Genomic DNA, 24,732 nt, shown 5'->3' with positions numbered 1-24,732 from the left:
GGGGGAGGAGGTTGTGAGCTAAGCCTCCTTGCTACCGACAGCGGGTGGGGGAGCTTGGGCTCTACTTCCGCGCCGCACCGCGCCGCGTCGTGATGACGACATTTATTCGCGCCGGGAGCCGAGCGTTGTCCTCGCCAGGCGGCGGGCGCCTGCGCAGTGGCTCCGAGCACGGGCGGTTGCTTGTTGGTTGTTGTAGTAACCGGGGAAGCCACCTTCGGCGGCTGCCGTGAGCCCCGCTGCGGAAGAAGAAGGGAGGTAGGAGCCGAGCGCGGTCCCCGCCTGCCCGCCCCCCGAGCCATGGGAAAATGAGACAGGTAAACGCCTGCGCCGGCGCGCTCTGCTACTGGAGGAAGCTGTGCCCCCAGATCCGGGCGGGCGCCGTCGCCCGCACTTCCCTCACGGAGACCGGAGCAGCTGTTGGCTTCCGGGCGCTCCGAGCTCTAACGCTGCGCTGAGGTTCCCGCGTCCTTCCCGGGCCGGGGGCGCACCGGCCGGCCTGCCTGGGGTTGGGGTGAGCGGGGCCGGGGCCGAGGGCAGACCTCTGTGAAGCGAGCGCCCCTAATCGTCCCGGAGCTGGACGCCGTTCCCCGCTCCTGCGGGGAGCCTAGGGAAGGTTGGTATCCCTTCCTGCTTGGAAGGTGGTTCTTTAACTTCAAAGGACTACCTACACATTTTGGAGAAGATCCAGAAATCTCTTTGGGAATCCTCCGAAGAGAGATGTTAGATATTGTCCATCCCTTCCCCTCCGTCCCCCCCCCCCCCCCCCCCGCCACTGAAGATCAGCGAGGGATGTTTATCAGGCTCGGTGTTGTCTTATTCGTAGTCTGATCCTGTATATTGAATGCATAGGAAAAGAATGAAGTTTGGAAAGATCGTCCTGAAGTCGTTATTATTCTCAGTAATTGGGCTTATTAGGGTCATGGTCATGTACTTTGTTTCGAACGGGAAAAAATACTTTGAATTAGAAATGCACTGTTGGAAGTTTCGTAATTTTAATGTCTGTTTGAGGTTCGGATCAAAGTTTGTGATTTTTAGTACCGGGAGAATAATTATTAAGTCTTGGAAGAGTATTTTGACTCCCTCCTCCCTCCTCCAGCTAGTTTTACAACCTGTGATTAGGGAGAGCATTTATTATTAATCATTCAGTTGCATTGGTTTTACTTGAAACATGGTAGTAGCATCTTGCCTATGGTGCTTGTAAATATTTGCAAGCGTCTTGAACCTTGAGTTTCAAATTTTATTTTTAATCCGTTTCTGTAGCAAGGACTTTGTTTTAGACAATTAGCTACCAACCTAGACTGCCTTAAAAGTGAAATGAGATTATCCTTATGTTTCAAGTTAGACTTAGTCTATTAAAAAAAAAACAACCAAGGGAGAAACCAAACTTAATAACTTAACTTTCAAGTATATACAGCACAGTCAGTATCTTTGATAATGTTCTTGATTTTTGTGGCACATGTGAGGCACTGTAGTAGAGGGTAAGCTTCTTAAATAGTGTTGAATCTAGCGATTCAGATCTAGTGGGAAAGACTGGCGTGATTCTATACTATTTAAGATTCGGGTTGTTTTCATTATTTGGAAGATCGTCAGCAGAATGAAGCAATAGACAACTCTGTTGTGCTTCAGATCACTTTGCTTTCTTGCAGGAATCTGTGCCACCCAAATTGTCTGATCCAGTGAATCTGCAAGAAAAGGTCTGTGAGGCCCCCAGTCTGCTGACTGCATGACAAACTCTAAAGGAAATGCCTATCGTGATGGCCCGGGACCTGGAGGAAACAGCATCATCCTCAGAGGATGAGGAGGTGGTAAGCCAAGAGTAAGTAATTGCAAACTTGTGCTTGTAACTTTTACATTAGGAGAGAAGATGAATTCTTTTACTCAAAATGTCTTTTGTCCAGTATTTTTCCTTTCATATTGTATGGCTCTGGTTTTAGCTTGATCCACCATAGAATTCAAGTTAGACGATGAATGAACATCAGCTTCAGATGTTGTAAAATGCAGGTAGCCGTTGGGTGAATTTTTTTAATAAGAGATTCCAATGTTGGAGATTTAAAGAATTTTTCTATATTGAAGAAAAGTAAGTCTCCAAACTCTGACATTGATTGTGTTATGCTGTTTTTCTCAAAGCCTTTAAAATGATACATAGTGGTAATAGAAAAAAGACCCATATGTTAACAGCAACTCTAGGGCAGGGTATTGAAGTTCTGTGGCCTATGCAGCATTTACTGAACAACAGTGGCTGTCCAGAGATCTTTCAAGCTGAGTTCAGTGTCTTGATTGCTGGATTTTCATAATTAAAATGAATGATAGTGGTAAGGGCAGCCACTGTAGATGATGGGGTGGGCTTTATCTGGAAATGAATCTTTATCTGGAAACGTAAAAAATTACGTTTTATTTACTCTATTAAGATCAGCCATACAAATATCCACAAACTTCCTCAGGGAGCCTTATAGTGTTGGCTTGAGAATCATACTTACCTTTTCTAGATTTTAAAAAGCTTTGTTATTTTACCTCCTTTATTATTACTACTTCCACAGAATAGAGGGAGAAACAGGCTTAAGTTGAGATAGGTTTTTAGGTACTCCTTTGGGATGTATGTGTGCCTTGTAACCTAAAAAGCAAGGGTATCGCTCAGGCTGTTTTATTGGAGTGTGGTTAGGACCGAATGGAATACTGTGTGTGAAATTACTTGATAAATTATAAAGTAATATACAAATGTATAATTCTTACCCATTTTAATACTGAATTTCTGATAGACTTAATAAGGTAGATTACATTAAATATCATTTGAAAAAGATTATTGAAAAAGATTTCTGGACAGGCTTCTTTTCACTATTAGATCATAGAAAATCATAATGATGTGACAGTATATTGGGGTCATTCTTTTCCAGGATAATTAGATAATTCCCTCTGGTTGCTTTGTCTTTTTGTGCCATTTTGCTTTTAGTATACTGTCTTTTACCCATTTTACAAAAAATTTAACTTCTGCAAGCAGTAGTTTTTCCATTTCTAAAGATTTTTTTTTTATTGTGAATCAAGATTGTTTTTTTAACTCCATTATTATTTCTTGTTAGTGAGCTTTGTGGCTAGATATAAATAACATTATTATTGTGGTTTGTTATCTGTATTTGTAATTGAGAAATGCTAAGTTTTTAATAGAATTAGACTGAAAATATTTATGCATTCCTCTCTGACACTCATCTAGATTTCTAGACTTTTTGTTCTTTTTTCTTTCAGACTCTTCCTGTTGATTTTTTTTTAATTTTTAAAATTGTTTTTATAAAGGTGCTATACAGAGGGGTTACAGTTATATAAGTCATGTAGAATACATTTCGTTTTGGACAATGTCACCCTTTCTCTCACTTTCTCCCAGTTTTCCTGTTGGTTTTTAACTATTAATCTGTTCCATCAGCTTTTGTCCTGTCAATCAGACATTTGTTTTATAAATTAAGATGTCTTAGTTTTTTAACCCCTGGATCAGAGGTTTACAGTTTAAAAGATTTAGAAACTAGACAGTCTTATGCCACTTAAAGAGGCAGATTTCATCCAAAGATAGATATCCTTGTGTATGTCAGGTTGCCTCACATCTCTGTACTTTAGTAAAATATTACTGCCTTGTAATCCTGGACTTCAGGGTTAGAAACTGCCCAAGCAGTTCTTGTTTTACATGATGTTATTTCAAAGAGTAAATGTAAAGAAAAGTATTTTGTATTTTGTTTGGGGATTCCAAATACAAATTTATATGTAGAAGTGGAACTCTCATTTAAGAACTTGATACAGCATTTGTTTGGTCTTTGGGAAAGTAAAAACCTTCATGTCTATCATAGAAGGTAGCTTTATATAAGTTTAAAAGACCTGCAGCAAATTCTCATAAAGTGAGTGCCGCAGGATTTAGGGAATGAGGGCCATCTGCATGAGCAGTAGTGCTGGGGAATCTCCTTGGAGATGGTGGGACTTTTTACATAGGCCATGGAGGAATGGCCTTAAATGGAACATCTGATGTGGCAGTGGCATGAGGAAAACACTGTGCAAGAATGCAAAAACTACTTTCCAGCAGTAGAAAGTATGTACTCTTCATGAACAGATGCTACTTGAAAACCATTGGACTTCCAATAGACTGTATCATACGACTTGTTCTTTTCAGTAATTAATCAAATTCTTTGTTCTCTCTTTCCCATAAAAATGGATTTTCTTAATATCTAGCAGTTTCAAGTTCCTAGTCATTTGTAATTTTTTTTCTTTAGCACCACCTGGTGGGAGCATGTTTTTAAAGACAGCAATCTGCCTGAAGGGTATTTTAGTTAACCTTAACTAAACCAATAATTTATCCAGTCTTTTTATCTCTCTTCTTAGTGGGTTGTACATGAAAAGATTTCTTTTTCAGGGATTTGGCTTCCACAGACAGCATTGTTAGGGCCTTAGCTCTTCCCAGCTGCGCATCTGTAATTGTGTCCTAACTCCAGTTAGGCTCTTTTAAGTGTAGCCAGTAATCTATTGTTTAGCTGCCAAGGCATAGTGGTACCAGTTTGTAGCTAGTGTTAGACGGACAAGGAACTTCAGATACAGTCCAGAATTTCTGTCTAAGACTTCCTGGTTTAGGCTTCCTAATTTTTCCTCTGTCCACTGACAGAAAAATTAGAGTTGGAAGAGATCATAAGAATCCTTAAGCCCAATGCCCACATTTTACATGTGGTTAAGATAAAAAAACAAGCAAGCTGCAAAAAAAAAAAAAAAAAAAAATCCTCCTTGCTAAATTGCCTTATGACTCTAAATGAAAAGGAAAACATTCAAAATGCTTAGAAAAAGGAAAACTGAGACCTTGAATTTTGTTTTACATCAGAAATGGCACCTGTAAAGACCATTTCTCACCAGGAAACAAAGTAGATGTAGTGTTTGCTTTCTGTTCTTGATAGAAGCTGTTAGCAGCTCTATCCAAGTTCAGAGACTGTCTAACTTCTAGGTTGGCAGTCTGGCAAAATTCAGGTCTTTTAAAGCCTGGGTTGGGTGGATCTATCTTGATCCAGAGATGTGATATAACTTTTGTGAACAGGTGCAGTCCTGTGAATTTTACAAAGAGGAGTGAATCTTGGCTGAATAGATCTTATTCCATTTAAGGGATTGATGAAATTGCCAAAAAATTGAGTTCAAGGTGTTCATTATACAGAACTTCACTGAAATGTAATTGTTTAAATGGCAAAAGGCAAAAAGAACATAGACATTGGGTCTAGAACCTGTGCATCATCTCTATGTGCAGTTATTTAGCTCTATGACCTTGGTCAAATAGCTGAACCTCCTTGAGATACTTGCTTCCATTCTAGTGTGGTCAAGTCAGTGAGATTATTTTTGGTACATAGGAGAGACTCAATTCATTGAATTCCCCCACCTCCCTTTTCTACATATTGGCCCTGAGGAGGTTGAAGATTTTTCTAATCTGTGAAGTCTGTTGAAGTTTGAAACTGAGCTTTCCTAAGGGCAAGGAAAGCCAGATATAAACCAGATATAAGAAGTTCCTTTCTGCTCTGTTTTATACTGGAGGAAGGTATATATTTTTCCATTTACCATAGGTTTTCTTTAAAATACATGATTTTAATTTGGGTACTTGTTTTAATTTAGGCTTCCTAGCTTAAAATGTTAGGGTAGATGATCAGATTGGCTTGAAAAGTGACTGTAGGACATAAAGAGACATATATTATTGAGAATATACTATTTAGGATTTTTTATGTGTTTAAGATATTAAAACATAAATCATTCTAAATAAGAAAGGAAATTTATTAAATCATATTTAGGCAGGCATTGATTCTATAATGATATCACCCAGGATCTCATTTTTGTCCTCTCAATCTGGCTCCAACTGACTTATTTACTAACAGCTCTAGGCTTTCCCCTCATCATCACACAACGGCTCTTGCAGTTCCAGTCTTCTTATTCTCATTTTATACCATGAAGAAAAAGAGGGGCCATCACCTGTAGTTGCTATAGAAGAGAAAGAAATCACTGCTTCATCAGGGAGTCTCTGAACACCTTTCATAGGCTCTGATTGGTTCACATGCTCATCCTGGAACCAGTCACTAAAATGGAGTGATGGACTTAATCCAGGCACATCCCTGCAACCGGGTTGATTTAATCTGAAACACATGGCTAAGAGTGGGAGCTGAGTGATTTCCCGTAGACTGTTAGGGCTCTCATTCCAAAAGGAGGAGGAAAGTTACTGCTCTGTATCAGTAGCTTAGATTTTGAGTTGTAGATGATTGAAGCCTTTTGTTGTGGTTGTAGGGATCATCCATGTATCATGTGGACCGGAGGCTGCAGGAGAATTCCAGTTTTGGTATTCCATGCTGAGGCTATTCTCACAAAGGACAACAACATTCGAGGAATTGGAGGTAGGTCTAACATCTCCTACAGAAGGCAGAGTTGGCAGGACCCTCACATGACCCTGGAAAAAATTAATAAGACACATATAGAGAAAAGGTCTTGGCCATCAGAAAAATCTATTGAGTTGAATGATTATTTGAAATTTCTTAAATTGTTTATTGTATACATTTTTCTCTGATTTTTTAAAATTTTATTTGCTTTTGAAATAGAGATTTGATACTTTTTCCATTCTGGCCTCAAATTTTTGATCCTTTGTCTTATAAATAGTAGGAATTATAGGTGTGCACCCCACCATGCCTACCTATTTTTTTTTTTTTTTGAGGTGGCATTGAGGATTGAATCCAAAGCCTTGTATTATACTCAGCAAGTGTCGTACTACTTGAGCTATACCACTGGTCCCTTTTCACCATTTTAGAGATACAATTTATTAACATTGAGCACAGTTGTGCAGTCATGATCTGTCTAGTTTCAGGACATTTTTTTTTTTTATGGTGGTGCATGTCTATAATATCATCCTTTTTTGGGGGGGGAACTAAGCAGGAAGACTGAGAGTTTGACACTAGCCTGGGCTACATAGTGAAAAGCAGAGGACTAGAGGTATGACTCAAGTGGCAGAGTGCCAGCCGTGAGGCAAGTGAATGCACAAGGCTCTGAATTCAAGCCCCAATACCAGCACACACAAAAAAAGAAAGACTGAAGAAAGAAAAGAGAGAGATAGAGAAAGAGAAAGATAGCAAGGAAGGAAGGAAGGAAGGAAGCAAGCAAGCAAGCAAGCAGAAAGTCTGTACTCCCACCTGTGTGGAACTTAGATAAGCCAAGCCCCTTCTGTGCAGGATGGGGGCCTTCAGGACATTTTCATCACTCCAAAAGTAAAGCCTATACCCAGTCATCAGTCATTCTCCATTCCCCTGTACCATTAGTCCTTAGCAACTAGGGCCTGCTACTGTGTGTAGATCTCTATTCTAGATATTCCAAATAAATGGGGTTATATAGCTTGTGGCATTCTATATCTGGCTTCTTTTCACCTGCGGTGTTTTCGTGGTCTACCCATGTTGGATTGTTTATCAGTTCTTCATGCCATTTTATGGCTAAATAGTATTTCATTGAATAGATATATCCATTCCTCAGTTAATAGGCATTTATGGCTCTCATGCATAATGCTGTTAAAAGTATTTGTGGACAAGTTTTCGTTTGAGCACCTGTTTTAATTCCTTTGGGTATTACTCAGAATAGATTTGTCAGGTTATTTGTTTAACTTGTTACATAATTATCAATTTGTTTTCAACAGTAATTATATCACTTTACATTCCTACCAACAATGTGTATCAACATCTATGTACTCTATTTTTCCATGTCCTCATTAACATTATTTTCTACTTTCTCGATTATTGTCATCTAATGCATTAGAAATGCCATCTCAGTGTGGCTTTGATTTGTACTTCCCTGTTGATCAATAACATTAAACATCTTTTCATATGATTGTTGGCTGTTTGTGTATCTTATTTGGAGAAATGTCTGTTTAAGGCTTTGCCCATTTTAAGGATTGTGTTAGCTTTTTTGGTTGTTGAGTTGTACGTTCTGGATATTAAATCCTTATCAGATATAATACTTGCAAATATTTTTCCTTTGTATTAAGTTTCAAAATAAGGAAATTTAAATCCTCTTACATTGTTCTTTTTCAAAATTGTTTTGGCTGTGCAGGGCCTCTTGCAATTCCATATGAATTTGAGAGCTTTTCCATCTCTGCAAAATTGGCTCTTGGGATATTGGTAGAGAATTCACTTAATCTGCAAATCACTGAACACTGTTCTGAGCCTAGGGCTAGACTGTAGCTACTTTCAAAGATTATAATATTATGAACTGTCATTGTTTGGTGGAAAGAGTTTGTTCGGTACTTATTCTCTTGGTCATTGGTTCAAATTTCGGCTTTAGCATTTACTAGCTGTGAGTCTTGGGCAAGTCACTTAAATTCTGTTAACCAGTAGTTTAGCTAAATGAGGATTATCTTAGAAGTGTTGTGAGGATTACATGCATTTTTTTTAATGCCTAGCACATAGTAGGTACTTCAAACTTGTGCCACTCATTCTACTTACTGAATAGAATTAACTCTTCATTTAAATGATTTTAAGATCTCATTACTCCACAACAAGAAGTTCAAAGAACTATAAGCTTTCTTTGGGGATTTGGATGCTCCTCTCCTGAGTCCTTGTGTTCTAAACCCCTCAGCAAGTTGCTAGGTTACCATTTAAAGGGGACATGGTTCATTCATGTTCTCTGAAGCCTGATAACTGAAGACTGCTGAGAAACTCTCTTTATAAATGATTCAAACCTTAATGTCAACTGTGGGTAATAACCACAGGTGAATAATACCCGCAAAACATGCTTCTTTTGGCCCACTTGTCACATACAGTAGTCTCTATGTATTCTATGACAATAAGCAGACCCTTCTTTTTTAATACTTAACAGTTATGGAAAAGTAATATCTACCAGTAGTGGATGATGACTGTTTTCTAGAACTTGTATCTTTTCTCTTTATACATCCCTATGGTAAAGCCACTCAAATTCTTTGCTTTTAATATTTCTCTATTTTCTCAGTTTCTTGAGTTTTCATCATTTTATTCACCTTCCTTTATGAAGAAAACAAATAGTTGGAGTGACTTTTACTAGTAGCTGAATTGTTAAACAGTTTTGGTTTATAACTTTTTTTTTTGTCAGTTGTGGGCTAAACTCAGGCCTGGGCACTGTTCCTAAGCCTCTTTGTGCTCAAGGCTACTGCTCTATCACTTGAGCCATAGCACCACTTCCAGTTTTTGAGTGGTTAATTGGTTATAAGAGTCTCCTCGGGCCAGGCACTGGTGGCTCACGTGTGTAATCCTAGCTACTCTGGAGGCTGAAATCTGAGAATCACAGTTAAAAGCCAGCCTGGCCAGGAAAGTCCATGAGATTCTTACCTCCAATAAGCCACTAGAAAACCAGAAGTGGCGCTGTGGCTCAAGTGGTAGAGCGCATGCCTTGAGCTAAAGAGCTGAAGGACAGCGCTGAAGCCCAGAGTTCAAGCCCCACGACTGACCAAAAAAAAAAAAAGAATGAAAAAAAGAAGAGTCTCTCCAAGTCTTTTCTGCCCTCTTCTTTTGCCCTAGCTGGCTTCAAACTGTGATACTTAGATCTCAGCCTCCTGAGTAGCTAGGATTATAGGCGTGAACCACTGGTGCCAGCTGGTTTATAACTTATTTTGTTGAGGTTGTTGTCTTAAATAGCTGACAAAGGACATAGATCTACTTAGGTTTAAGCCTGTGGATAAATCCCCTTGAGAAGTTATCTGGGACAGTAACTACCTTCTGTTCATCTCAGTGTTAGATTCAATTTTATTTTTTCCGGTTATCTCTTACGTATTTCTTGAGGCAGTATAATTTCTCATGCTTTATTGTGAAATACTTTAGAAATACGGCCTTTTCCTCAATACAACTTTTTTCTCCAAAACTATATGTACTTTAAACATGTAAATGGGATTATATTCTAAAGGCAACAACGGTCTTCTCAGTTAAAGTTTTCTTTTTTCTTTTTTTTTTTTTTTTTAAATTGTTGGTCATGGGACCTTAACTCTGGGCCTGGACACTGTCCCTCAGCTCTTCAGCTCAAGGCGAGTGCTCTACCACTTGAGCCACAGTGCCACTTCTGGCTTTTTTGGCTTATGTGGTGCTGGGGAATCGAATCCAGGGCCTCATGCATGCAAGGCAAGCACTCTACCACTGAGCCATCTTCCCAGCCCATCAGCTTAAAGTTTTCATAGGACCAAACATCTTTTTATAATTTGCCTTTCAGTATGTCCGTTTAGTAGATTTATATATATATATATATATATATATATATATATATATTTATTTATTTATATATTTTTTTTGTTTTTTTGTTTTTTGTTTTTTGGGTTTTTTTTTTTTTGGGTCCAGTCGTGGGGCCTGAACTCTGGGCCTGGGCCCTGTCCCTCAGCTCTTCAGCTCAAGGCTAGCGCTCTATCACTTGAGCCACAGCACCACTTCCGGCTTTTTTCTTTTGCTTATGTGGTGCTGAGGAATCGAACCCAGGGCCTCAGGCATGCAAGGCAAGCGCTCTACCACTGAGCCACCTTCCCAGCCCAGATTTATATTTTTTATAGACTAGCAACAGAAGTATAATGAAAGCTATGTATGTAAATTAAAATTTGAAAAGTGAACTCAGTAAAAAGTGAATCTCTTATTTAACCCAGCATATCCCAAACATCAATAGAAAACATCATTAATGGGGTATTTTATATCTAGTGTGAATTTTACCCTTGCAGTATATCTTAACTTGGTGAAATTTTCATTGGAAATATTTGATTAGTGTCAGAAACATTATAGTTGATAAAAATAAGTTCACATAATTAACATTCTTCAATGATGTTTTCTGATTAAACCCCCCCCCCCTTTTTTGGTACTGGAGATTGATTCCAGGGCCTTGTGCATGCTAATCATGTACTCTACCAGTGAGCTACACTCCCAGTCCCTATTTTCTAATAATTTAGTCACATATCACTTTAAAATGTAATTTTAATTATATAAAGTAAAATAAAATAAAAATTCAGATTTCCTATCTATACTTTCAGCCCATATTTTCTAATAATTTAGTTACATATCCACTTTTAAACGTAATTTTAATTGTGTAAAGTAAAATAAGCCAGGCACCATTGGCTCTCACCTATAATCCTAGCTACTCAGGAGGCTGGAGATCTGAGGCTCCAGGTTTGAATCCAGCCTGGGCAGAAAAATCCTCATGAGACTCTTACCTCCAATTAACCACTGAAAAACTGGAAGTGGTGCTCAAAATGGTAGAGCATGTTTAGCAAAAGCACTCAGGGATAGCACTCAGGCCCTGAGTTCAAGCCCCACGACCAACCAAAAAAGAAAAAAGATAAAACAAAAAGTTGGATTTTCTGTTATACTAGTCACATTTCAAATGTTTATTAGTCATATATTAGTAACTATTATATTGAATAATATAAGTACAACCCAAATTTCTTACACTAGGGAACAGTAATTCCTTCCTTGCTATTGAAGGAGTTACTCCTATATTCTAAAAATCAAATGGGTCACTTTTAGCTTCATTCTGATTCACTATGCTATTTTTTTTCCCACTGCTGGGGACTGAACTCATAGCCTTGAACTTACTAGGCAAGTATTTTCCACTGAGCTAAATCCCTAACCACTCCCATGCTATTTTTATCTAAATCTTTGGGCACTTTCACTGCTCCCTGGGTCCTTTGTCTGCTGGTAGCCACATTTTTGGCATTCAACCTGGAACTTGCCAAATCTAGCACTTTAGGTTGCCTCCTAGGGTACATGTGATTGGTTGGGGAAGAGGTAGTGATACAGTACTTGTTCACAGGCTTAGAAAAAGAATCGTTGGCTGGTAGCTAATATTGAAAGTGGTGTCCTGCCTTTTGCCTCATTCGTGTGTGTGTGTGTGTGTGTGTGTGTGTGTGTGTGTGTGTGTGTGTGTGTGTGTGTGTGTGTGTGTGTGTGTACACGTGCACACACATGCACGTGCGCACGCACATGTGCGCACATTCACTTGTGTGCTAGTTTTTGGGCTTGAATTGTGGGCGTGAGCACTGTCCTGGAACATTTTTTTTTTTTTTTTTTTTGGTCGGTCTTGGGGCTTGAACTCTGGGCCTGGGCGTTGTCCCTCAGCTCTTCAGCTCAAGGCGAGCGCTCTACCACTTGAGCTACAGTGCCACTTCCGGTTTTCTGGTGGTTTATTGGAGATAGGAGTCTCACGGTCTTTCTTGCCCGGGCTGGCTTTGAACCACGATCCTCAGATCTCAGCCTCCTGAGTAGCTAGGATTACAGGCGTGAGCCACCAGCGCCCGGCTGTCCTGGAACATTTTTGCTTAAGGCTAGCACTCTACTACTTGAGCCACAGCCCCACTTTTTGCTAGTTTATTAGAGATACGAGTCATAGAATTTCCTACCTAGGCTGGCTTCAAACTTCAGTCCTCAGATTTTAACATTCTAAGTAGCTAAGATTACAGTCATGAGCCACTGGCTCTTGGTCTCTTATATTTATATGGAAGAAAATAAAGGGTAAAGAGGTCCTTTCTTGGGCAATTTGGTAGGTTCAGTTTACAGCAGAAGTTCAAGTCCAGGTATATGAGTTAGGCTCTTAGAGATACATAGTTAAATATTTTACACGTACACACACACACATATATACACACACACACACACACACACACACACACTCTCAGTGGAATGAATGATGCCCACCCTCCTTGGGGAGGTTAATCTGCTTTACACACACCTCACAAATTCAAATGTTAATCTCATTTGGAGAGGCACAGAAATAACCATATGTCTGGGTATTCCATGGCCCAGTTAAGTTGGTCCATTAAATTAACCATCACAAGCGGACATTGGTAATTCACACCTGTAATCTTAGCTACTTGGGAGGCTGAGATTTGAAGACTATAGTTTGAAGCCAACCCAGGCAGGAAAGTCTGTAAGACTCTTATCTCCAATAAACTACTCAGAGAAAGCCATTGCGCTGTAGAATTCTAGCCTTGAGCAAAAGAAGCACACGGACAACGCCCAGGCTTGAGTTCAAGCTCCAGCACTTGGGGGAAAGAAAAATTTAACCATCACACTAAGGTTGCCAGGTTTTTCCAAGAGAACCTTAGAAATTTAGATTTAAGTGAATTCTTATACTTTTCAAAACTAATTATGAATTCAGACTTACATAAAATACTATAAATGTCAGAAAGACTTTTCTTTCTTTCTTTTTTTTTTTTTTTGGGTCCGGTCATGGGGCCTGAACTCTGGGCCTGGGCGCTGTCCCTCAGCTCTTCAGCTCAAGGCTAGCGCTCTACCACTTGAGCCACAGCGCCACTTCCGGCTTTTTTCTTTTTGCTTATGTGGTGTTGAGGAATTGAACCCAGGGCCTCAGGAATTCAAGGCAAGCGGTCTACTACTGAGCCACCTTCCCATCCCAGAAAGACTTTTCTATCTGTAGGCTGGGTTTCCTCTTTAGTCACCAGTTTATAACCTCTGGACTAAAATGTATTATTATATGTTATATACTATTAACCAACATTATTGCATGAAAAGTCTGACTGGGAATTAAAAGTCTCCAGCAGTAATGGTTGCATTCTATTTCACTCTTCCTTCCTGCACCATCCTTTTGGAACATATTGAATGAATATGGGTTGAATGACTGTTAGATGGTATATATTATTAGAAAAGTGATCACTGCTTGTTCCTTAAGTACTCATATTCGCTACTTCTGAGAAGTACCAAGTACAGTGGACATTTATTTCTTATTTGGAAGAATAGAAGAAAAATAGAAGAATAGAAAAGTCTACAAGGCTCTATCTCCAAAGTAACTTGAAAACAAGCAGGGCTGGATGTGTGTCTCAAGAGATAGAACCCTAGTGGAACAAGCAAACTTAGGCCCTGAGTTCTAACCCTACTACTAGCCCAGGCTGGCCTTGAACTCAGAATCTTTCTGTTTCTGGCTCCTGAGGCAGGATATGCAGGAATTTCAGGTATGTAATACCATACCCAGTTGAGGAGACTGAATATATATGTATATGGATTGATATAAATTAATACATATTAATTTATGGACCAGGTGCTTAAGAGGCCATGCCTATAATTCTAGATAATCAGGCTAAGTGGTTTGAAGCCAGACCACACAGAAAAGTCCTTTATCTCCAATTAACTAGCACAGAATGCTTGACTGGAGGCATGGCTAAAGTGGTAGAACATTGGTGTAAGTGAAAAGCAAGAATTCAAGCCTTGAATTCAAGCCCTGATATACTCACACATATGTACACATATATGTCTATGTATTTATGTGTATGTATACTTATGTGATACTGTGTGATGCTAAGCATTAATAATTATTTTACTATATAATTTTTTATTTTATTTTTTGTCAGTCTTGGGGCTTGATCTCAGGGCCTAGGTGCTGACCTTCATCTCTTTCACTCAAGGCTAGTGTTCTACCACTGAGCTATAGCTCCACTTCCAGTTTTGTGTGGTTAAGATAAGAATTTCATGGGGACTTTTCTGCCCTGACTGGCTTCGAACCTTGATCCTCAGATTTCAGCCTTCTAAGTTAGGATTACAGGCTTGAGCCATCAATGCTTAGCTTAGTATATAGTTCTTTATTATATAAAATCATTTTTACTAAGTAGCAACATCTGTTCTAAAGATTTACATGAGGTAAGTACTCGTATTATCCTCTGCATTTTTACAGGGGAAAAATAGAGCATAGAAAAATTATATAACTTATTGAAAAGTACATAAAGAGCCAGGTGTGGTGGTACATCTTAAGTAATCTCAGGTACTTGTGAGATAAAGGTAGGAGAATTAGGGTCTGAGGCCAAACTGACCCAGATAGGAGTCAAAAACAACTAAAAGCAAAGAGGACTAAGGCTTGGCTCAAGTGATATGGGCTCTGAGTTCAATCCCCCATACAGCTAAAAAATAAAAAGAAAGAAAAAACAAAAAGATGACAGGCAGAAAGCCTGAACCTGGCTCTACTCCTTTTCTTACTCTTCTTTTCTCCCAGTTGACAAGTAATCAGTATGTTTTTCCCATACACCTTACCAACCACCTTCCTGAGGGTTGACATGGAGAGGCAAGCACTCAGAAGCTGCCTTCAACAGGGACTTTGTAGTTGGCAGAAGTAGAGATATGAGTGATCATAGCATAATGGAAGATCCTGGTTTTCTTTCATTTTTCTAAACATTTTTATTTAAATAAGAAATCCAGGCAAAGTTGGGTGTTGGGGGCTCACACTTATAATCTTACCTACTCAGGAGGTTGAGATCTGAGGATCAGAGTTCGAAGCCAGTGTGGGCAGCAAAGTCCATGAGGCTCTTACCGCCAGTTAAGTGCCCCCCAAACTGTGAACTGTAAAGTGACTTAAGTGGTAGAGTGCTAGCCTTGAGCAAAAAAAAGCTCAGGGACTGTGCCCAGGCCCTGAGTTCAAGCCTGGACATGCACAAAACAAGCAAACAAAACACCTTCAGGCAAGTTGGAAGTATAATACATTGAGCCCATGTATATTCTCTCTGTGTTTCTGAATTGGCTGAAATCCTCCCTAGCCCAATTCATTATTCAGCACACATCTCTTGAGAACAAGGGCGTCTTCTCTAGCCCTGCAGTAAGCTGTTGGTGGATGAGACAACCACAGGGCCTGCACAGTTTTCTCCTGTTCCCTTTTTGTCCTCTGTAGCTATTTTGGTTTGTTTTTCTATCCAAGATGTGATCAAAGATTACATTTAATTGTTGTAGTTCATTAGTCTGCTTTATCTCTCAGACTTCAAATTTATTTCAGAGTCCAGACTAGTTTAATTGATATCTTTATCAGTTCCCACGTTTGGATTTGAATTTTGAATTTGAGTGGGAATATTTCTTAATGAAGCTGTGTTCTTCCCTGTATGTCAATTTTGGGACTACATTGTATCATTATTTTTTATTACAAGCTGCATTATTTAAAGATAATGTTCAGCATATTGCTTCTTTGTGAAAGTGCATTTATTCCTGTGTTACATGAATTTTTCTGGAATTTGATATGTTTGAGCATCCTGTTCTCTGCTAGTCTTTTACCTGTTGGTATCTACTCATACTTGTCTGTGGTGATTATTTTTCTCTTTCCTTCTACATTTACTGGCTAGATTTTCTGCAAAATACTTTCCCTCTGTGGTAAGCAGTAGTCTCCCAAAGATATCTACCTTCTAAAAAGAAAGGAAGAGGAGGAATCAGTGATGTGTTGTGAGAGGGATTAGGTTGCTACTTTTATGTTGAGGAAGGAGAAAGAGGACCATAAGCAAAGAAGGAGAGCCTAGAAATGAAATCAAAAGGGAAATTCTGTGGAAGGTGCTTTCTTCTTAGGATGCTACAGGTCAAAGGGACTCTTTTTTTTTTTTTTTTTTTTTGCTGGTCATGGGCATTAACTCGGCCTGGGCACTGTCCCTCAGCTCTTTAGCTCAAGGCTAGCGCTCTACCACTGGAGCCACAGCGCCACTTCCGGCTTTTTCTGTTTATGTGGTGCTGAGGAATCGAACCCAGGGCCTCATGCTTGCAAGGCATGCACTCTACCGCTGAGCTACCTTCCCAGCCCTCAAAGGGACTCTTACATAAAGGAGTGAACCAGTATACAAAGGACCTGCAAGATTCTTCAGAATGTTAGACCAGCAAACACACTGCCAGTTTAGACTGAAAGACACAGCCCAAGGATAATGTGGAAGAAAGCTGTTGGACCTCCAAATTCTGCAGGCAAGAAACCACTCCAAAGCTGGAGTTTGGGTCTTAGGGGCCATACCTGTGGATCACATAACATTATTCTAAGGCCTTAAAACCTGATAGAGTTAGCCTAGCTATATTTTCAAATTATTAAGATCTATGGCTCCCTTTCTTCCTTTAGTTTTCTCCTATTTTGGACCAGATACTTGTGGCTGGAGTTCTGTATATTGTATTTTGGGAGCAAATAACTTGCTTGCATTTTGCAGGTACATAGAGAGCAGTTTTGATCTAAGAGATTTGGCTATTTGGAGTTGATAAATTTAGATGAGATTTTAGATTTGGGTTGAGTTGATAGGGGTGCTGGAGTAGGTTGAAAATGAAAAGGATGTGAACTTCTGTGGGCCAGAAGGTGGGCTGAGGTAATCCAGTGCATGGATGTCCTAGTCTCTGGGATATTTTACCTTACATGGCAAAGGGGAATTCAAGTTGCTAAATCAATTACCTTAAAATAGATTGCCCAATATCATAGAATTACAGGGCTCTTTAAAATGGAAGAAGGAGGTAGAGGAGGCCAGAGTGCTGCAATATAAAAGACTAGACATGCCGTTAATGCCTTTGAAGACAGTGGGAGAGAACCATAAGCTATAGAATTGGTGTAGTCAGTAGAAGCTGGAAAAGAAGAGCAACCAAATCTGACGCAAGCATACAGAAGGGCGTACAGCCTGCCAGGGCCTTGACCTTAGCCTAGCAAAACCTGTGTTGGACTCCTGACCTCCACAGCTGTAATAATGTACATTTGTGTTTAAGTTGCCAGACAGGATTGTTGTGCCCAGGTCGCAGGACCCCCACCAAGAAGACCACTGAGAGTCAGACTCTACAGCTGTTTTAAGGTTTTATTAAATGGGCTGCAGCTCGGGCCTCGTCCTACACTCTGACACAGCGGAGCCTAGAAGGAGAGCCACGAGCTAAAGATTTGCAGGGCTATAAAGGCACACAACCAACCAGGTGTTTGGATTACTACCACGTGTTGCTCTGCTAGACAGAATTTGCTGATCTTAAGCAAGCAACAAGTAGTCACTGCCTCAAGACTTTAACCCTTAAAGGATAATTTATTATAGTAACAAATGAAAAGCAGTATACCTTCTCACTTTCTTATCAGCATGGATTCTTTTGTAATTGCATCATAATCTATGTTTCCTTACATTTTTATATTAAAATTGCCTCAAACTTGGCTGTTAGGAGGCCCTTTAAGCTTCTTATAATGTTACCAGTCAATTTTTGAGTATTTATTTCTCTTGGCATAACCTATTTGGTGCTTTCCCTCCCCAACTTGGAATCATAATGTATCTTCCATCTATACGGTTCCTACATTGTATTCTGGTCTGAAATAAACATATAGGACCTGTACCTCTTTCCTTATACTGATATTGCAGAGACAACTTAATAATGATGGGTCATTGGGAAAAGCCTGGAACTGGGCTTTGTAAGCTTGCCACAACAAGTGTGGAGTATCAGGCTTGTCATGTTAGTCTTTGTATATCTGCTGTGCCTGGTGTCCCTGCCAAAGCTATGTAGGGATCAGCACAAATTCATAAAATGAAAGGGCTGTCTTTGGTGATAGAGGCAGACTACTGGGTCTGTACTATTCTCATTCAGAAATTATTCAGTACTGGAGATAGGGGTGTGGCTCAAGTGGTAGAGTGGTTGTCTAACACCCCAAATAAAACAACCCAGAAAAATTTTAGAATGGATTGAGTCCTTTAAAAAGTTACCTTCTCAGTAGTGATACATACATAGAAAGAGATTTGATTTAATAGGCCAAAGTAAATGTTATCCTTTGGGGATATATTGGAATTTCACATAATTATAGTCTCTTGTCACAAACATCGGCCCTCAGGAGCTTACTATTGGAGAGAAGAGATCCCAAGAGTGCCTGGTTTTTCAGGACAAGTATGAGACTTTAGATTTTTCTGTGAATTCTTCCAATTTCAAAAGTGTAGCAATGAATCCAGTACTATTTACAGCATAATGAAGAATTTGGCCTAAAATGTGCTATAATTTGTGGCCTGAGAAATACTGGTCACCATCATTCCAGGACAGAGCGCTGTGCACAGCAAGGATCCTAATATTTGGGTACATGGACCTCATTTCATTGGTGTCTGGAGAAGCCTAACGGCCTCTTCCCAAAGTAATGTTTTATTTTGTGCTGGTACTAGGACTTGAGCTCAGGGCCTGGTTACTGTCCCTTAGTCTTTTTATTCAAGGATGGCCCCTATTGCTTGAGCCATAGCTCCACTTCTGGATTTTTTTTTTTTTTTTTGTCTTTTCTTTTTTGGTACTGGGGATCAAACCCAGGACGTTGCACTTGCTAGGCAAGCGCTTTGCTACTGAGCTACATCCCAGCCCACTTCTGGATCTTTTTTGCGTAAATTGGAGATAAGGCTCTTGTGGACAGATCATGGATTGGTGAATTAAAAAGTCTCAAGGACAGTTTCAAAGCCTGCTGGTTTGGAACTATGACCCTCAGATTTCAGCCTCCTCTGAGTAGCTAGTATAGGTGTGCACCACCAGTGCCTAGCTAAGAAAATGTTTTCAAGTTGAAAAAACTATATGAAGGAAATCAATTGAATTGGAATATTAAAAATTAAAAAATAGATTATGATATGTGTGCTTTAAAAAAATTCAGTGCAGTAAATAATACTACTTAGTGGAAGGGTTTTTTTTGGGGAGGAGGGGGAAGTCCAGTTGTGAGGCCTGAACTCTGGGCCTGGGCGCTGTCCCTCAGCTCTTCAGCTCAAGGCTAGCACTCTACCAATTGAGCCACAGCACCACTTCCGGTTTTTTCCTTTTTGCTTATGTGGTGCTGAGGAATCGAACCCAGGGCCTCAGGCATGCAAGGCAAGCGCTCTACCACTGAGCCACCTTCCCAGCCCGTGGAAGGGTTTTTAACTACTATAATTTGTAAGCACTGCAAGATTATGTTGACGTACAGTAATTGTAAACCACTGTAAAGTGATACTATAATGCTTGTATCCTTGCTGTGTTAATTCTACCTGTTTTGTTACCCACATTTCTCATGGAAGACCTTAAATTTTAATTAGAAACTAATAAAAACAAAGATGCAGTTTTTAAAAAATGTTAACTGAAAAAAAACTCAGTCTATTCCAAATATCCTCAATTTATATGTTGTTGAAGGGTAGCAGTATAATGTTACTAACTATAATTTAGCATCTATTATTAAGCAACTATAATTAACCATTTATAGCTTATTTTTGTCCTTACAGTTAATGCTGAGTTTACTGAATTTCATTCTGTGTTTTTCTTTAGAACGTTATCATTTGTCTTATAAGATTGTGCGAACAGACAGTCGCCTGGTACGCAGTATTCTGACAGCCCATGGATTTCATGAAGTAAGCTTATTTTCACTTCCTCATTTGGTCTGCTCAAAAGCTAAAAATTGTAGCTACCTAACTTTATCAGTTAACAGTGACAGCTGTAGACATTATATGGAACCAGTGCTTCATGATAATGCAGAACTTGGGTAAAATTTCTGAGTAGTATAGTTTCTCCTTGCTTATGATATATGGAAAAGCATTTCCGAAATTTTTTTCTGTGCCCTTAAACTTAGGCCAGAGAGCCTAAGCTCTCTGGGCACCGGTGGCTCATGCCTGTAATCCTAGCTACTCAGGAGGTTGAGATCTGAAGATCATGGTTCAAAGTCAGCCCGGGCAGGAAAGCCCGTGAGACTCTTACCTCCAATTAACCACCAGAAAACCGTAAGTGGCACTATGGCCCAAATGGTAGAGCACTCACCTTGAGCTGAAGAGCTGAAGGACAGCGCCCAGCCCCACTACTGACAAAAAACAAAACAAAAAAACTCAAAAAACTTAGGCCAGAGGGAGAGTTTCTCATAAGGAATTGTCTAGTACTCACTTGAGGTTCTTTGAGTGCAAGCAGAGTCAGGGTCAGAGATAAACTGAGAAGTTAGGTCTTTGGAAGGAGAGAGGCCAGGACAGCCTTGGGATTTAGGTCAGGAGTCATTAGATCATTTCCTCAAGTCACTACCCTGGGAGTTATTGGTCTGCACTCTCTGTCCTGTGTCTTCCTCTAGAAATAGAATGATTGAATTAGCTTGAATCACAGACCCTCTCCTTCTGGGAGAGGGTGGATGGGTGATTAGCAGGCCTCTAAAATCAATAGTCATTCCCACTCAGAAAATTGAGGTGTCATTACAAAAGAAGATAGGCAGAGCTTTGAGGTTGTTGAAGAAAAATCTAGTTGCTAACTCATTATACTAGGTTGATATTTGTAGGAGACATTTTGTAGATGATCTTTTTTTTAAAATAAGTTTTTTATTGTGAAAAAACTGTACAGAGGGGTTACAGTTACATGAGCAAGGTAATGAGTACACTTCTTTTTTTTTTTTTTTTTTTGGGTCCAGTCGTGGGGCCTGAACTCTGGGCCTGGGCGCTGTCCCTCAGCTCTTCAGCTCAAGGCTAGCGCTCTACCACTTGAGCCACAGCACCACTTCCGGCTTTTTTCTTTTTGCTTATGTGGTGCTGAGGAATCGAACCCAGGGCCTCATGCATGCAAGGCAAGCGCTCTACCAGAGAGCCACCTTCCCAGCCCATGAGTACATTTCTTATCAAGCATTGTTGCCATCTCCTTTGTTTTTTCTCCTACCATCCCTTCCCTTCCAGATCCTCAACTACCCCCGCCCCCCACCTAAATTGTAAAGTTCATTTTTCTACATAGCGTCTTATACTTCTCATTGTTGCAATGGGTCAACTTGTATCCCTATTTTTCCCTTCCCCTCCCCAAATTATACCAGCATCAAATACAGTGAAAACAGGGGTTATACTGTGGGGGAGGGACATATAAAGCAACTAAAAAAATCACATGGTACTTTATAAATACATTAGAAACAATAGCAAGCAAGAAAAAAACACTTGTGTCCCTATCTTGGGGTTCATTTTGCTTAACACCATCTTATCTGACCTTTTCTGCTTGTCCCAGACATATACTAGTTATGGTGAATAAGGAAACCATGGGACCTATGTTTCTTTGGGTCTGGCTTACTTCACTTAATATAATTTTTTCCAAGTCTTTCCATTTCCTAACAAATGGGGCTATGTCATTCTTTCTGATGGCGGCATAGAATTTCAGTGTGAGTGTGTGTGTGTGTGTGTGTGTGTGTGTGTGTGTGTGTGTGTGTGTGTGTGTGTGTGTGTGTGTGTGTGTGTGTGTGTGTGTGTGTGTGTGTGTGTGTGTGTGTGTGTGTGTGTGTGTACACCACATTTTCTTGATCTATTCATCTACTGGGGGCATCTGGGTTAGTTTCATAGCTTAGCTATGGTAAATAATGCTGCAATAAACATAGTTGTGCTGGTAGCTTTAGTATGGTTGTGTTTGGGTCATAGGGGAACTCTATGTGGAGTCTTTTGAGGAACCAGTGGTTGAACAAGTTTACACTCCCACCAACAATGCAGTAGGGTTCCCTTCTGGCCACATCCCTTCCAGCAACTGTTAAAATAGTATGGAAGAAAGACAGCCTCTTCAGTAAATGGTGCTGGTAAAATTGGTTAATCACCTGTAGAAAACTAAAGCTAGATCCTTATATAACACCCTGCACCAGAATCAACTCCAAATGTATCAGATACCTTGGAGTCAAAGCAAACACTCTGAAAACACTACAGGACGGAATAGGAGAAACCCTAGGTCTCCTTGGTACAGGCTGAAATTTTCTTAATAGAGACCCAGAAACACAACAAATCAAAGAAAGGTTGGACAAATGGGATTGCATGAAGCTGCAGAGCTTCTGCATGGCAAAGGACATAGCTAGCAACATCAATAGAAAGCCCACGGATTGGGAGAAGATTTTCACTAGCCATACAATGGACCAAGGTCTCATGTCTAAAATATACTTGGAACTCAAAAAATTAAAAATCCTCAAGAAACAACTGCCCGATAAATAAATGGGCTAAAGACTTAAAGAAAAACTTTGCTGAAGAAGAAATAAGAATGGCCAATAGACACATGAAGAAAAGCTCAGCCTCTCTAGCCATAAAAGAAATGCAAATCAAAACAACATTGAGATTCCACCTCACCCCAGTTAGAATGCCTATAATCAAGAACTGTAGATGGTCTTATATATCTAATAGATACATATATTATATCCTGTCTTCTTTTTTTTAAAAACCTTCAGCACATTCCATGATTCTAACATACTCCAGGCACAGTATATAATTCTTTTTTTTTTTACAGTATATAATTCTTAATGAATGGACAAGTATATTCTAACAAATGAACAAATAAAATAACTTGGTTAAACTAAAATCATGTATCTGGTTTTATTTATTTATTTTTTGTCGGTTGTGGGGCTTGAACTCTGGGCCTGGGCACTGTCCCTTAGCTCTTCATCTCAAGGCTAGCGCTCTACCACTTGAGCCACAGCACCACTTCTGATTTTCTGAGTAGTTTATTAGAGATAAGAGTCTCACAGATTTACCTGCCCAGGCTGGCTTTGAACCATGATCCTCAGATTTCAGCCTCCTGAGTATCTAGGATTACAGGCATGAGCCACTGGTGCCCGGCAAAAATCATGTTTCTGATGAACACTTCATACTGAGTATCTGCAAAGAAGCTAGGTCTAAGAAAGCAATTTTGGAGTTGGGTCCTGATCTTATACTTTGATATCCAAAAGAATTAAAAAGTATCAGGGTTGGAGGTATGGTTCAGGGGGTAGAGCACAGCCAGTGAGCAAAAGCATCAGATACTGAGTTCAAGTTCTAGTCTTTTTTTGTTGTTGTTGTTGGTCGTGGGGCCTGAACTCTGGGCCTGGGCACCGTCCCTCAGCTCTTCAGCTCAAGGGAGTACTCTACCACTTGAGTCACAGTACCACTTCCGGCTTTTTCTGCTTATGTAGTGCTGGGGAATCGAACCCAGGGCCTCATGCATGCAAGGCAAGAACTTTCCCACTGAGCCACCTTCCCAGACTTCAAGTTCTAGTCTTGAACAAAAAAAAGATATCAACATCTATAGAAGGGTTAACTTTATTATTATTATTTTTTTTTGCATTTAGGATTTGCCCAACTTCCTTATATTTTAAACTTGTGTACTTTAAAAAATATTTATCTTTTATTGTTATTATAAAGCTAATTACAGAGGGTTACAGTTATATAAATCAGGCAGAGAATACATTTCTTTTTTTTTTTTTTAATTTGTTTTTTTGTTTTCTTTTTGGTTGATCATGGGGCTTGAACTCTGTGCTTGGGCGCTGTCCCTGTGCTCTTCAGCTCAAGGCAAGCGCTCTACCACTTGAGCCATAGCACCACTTCCAAGAGTACATTTCTTTTTGGACAGTGTTACCCTTTCCCCCACTCTTTCTTGGTTTTTCCTTCCCACAAGTTGTATAGTTCATTTTCAACATACTGTCTAGTTAGAGTACCACTGCTGTATTTGTTCATCCTTTGTCCCTCCATTTCTGTTCTCCCTCTTGCCCTCCCAAAGATAAATAACCATACAAACAAGACAAAAAAAACAACAAAAAAACTTGTTTCCATTTTCTGGTGTTCATTTTGATAAATATTATTTTATATGATCAGATGCATATAGGCATTGAGCCTTAGTGTTCTTCCCCTAAGAGTATCTTCCTTTGGTCTCACTGTGTGTGAATGCCTGGAGTCCTGTATATTTTATCACGTCCCTTTGTATTTTAGATCTGATTTCCACATATGAGAGAAAACATTCACTGTTAGTCTCTCTAAGTTTGATTTACCTCATTTAACATGATTTGTTCTAGGTCCATCCATTTCCCTGTAAATGACATAATATATTTTTTCTAATGTTTATGCAAAATTCCATTGTGTATAGATACAACATATTTTGGATCCACTCATCTGTTGTAGGAACTTATGTATTTTTTAAACATTGTCTTCTGTGCTGTGAAACTTTTTTCTGTCTCATTAGGTTCCCATACTTATTGGGCTACTGTTGTGAGTCTTTTGAATGAACAATTGCTAGGACTTTCTCTGTATTGCTTTTCCTAGAAACGGCTGTCTCTGATGGTTTCTTGTCTTTTGAATTTCTGCCTGCC

General features: G+C 39.6%; 1 protein-coding gene across 19 annotated transcripts in view; it reads left to right on the top strand.

The window, feature by feature from the left end:
* Window positions 1-24,732, top strand: part of Ttll5 (tubulin tyrosine ligase like 5) — a 242,939-nt gene that overhangs the window by 134 nt on the left and 218,073 nt on the right. For 8 of the 19 annotated variants that reach the window (XM_070029485.1, XM_070029462.1, XM_070029431.1 and 5 more), the window contains exons 1-4: window positions 147-314; window positions 1,647-1,816; window positions 6,274-6,380; window positions 19,965-20,047. In XM_070029485.1, the coding sequence (XP_069885586.1) occupies window positions 1,743-1,816; window positions 6,274-6,380; window positions 19,965-20,047 (264 nt within the window). In that variant the 5' untranslated portion in view covers window positions 147-314; window positions 1,647-1,742. Of the gene's footprint in view, window positions 1-141; window positions 315-592; window positions 614-1,646; window positions 1,817-6,273; window positions 6,381-19,964; window positions 20,048-24,732 lie in introns of those variants that run through there. The other 11 variants (XM_070029412.1, XM_070029421.1, XM_070029395.1 and 8 more) reach the window with 6 other exon arrangements.

Source organism: Dipodomys merriami, unplaced genomic scaffold, assembly GCF_024711535.1.
Source record: "Dipodomys merriami isolate MVZ:Mamm:240054 unplaced genomic scaffold, mDipMer1.0.p SCAF_1, whole genome shotgun sequence".
NCBI classification, from domain to species: Eukaryota; Metazoa; Chordata; class Mammalia; order Rodentia; family Heteromyidae; genus Dipodomys; species Dipodomys merriami.
Note: the sequence above shows the minus strand (reverse complement) of the source record. Positions and strands in the feature narration are given on the sequence as shown.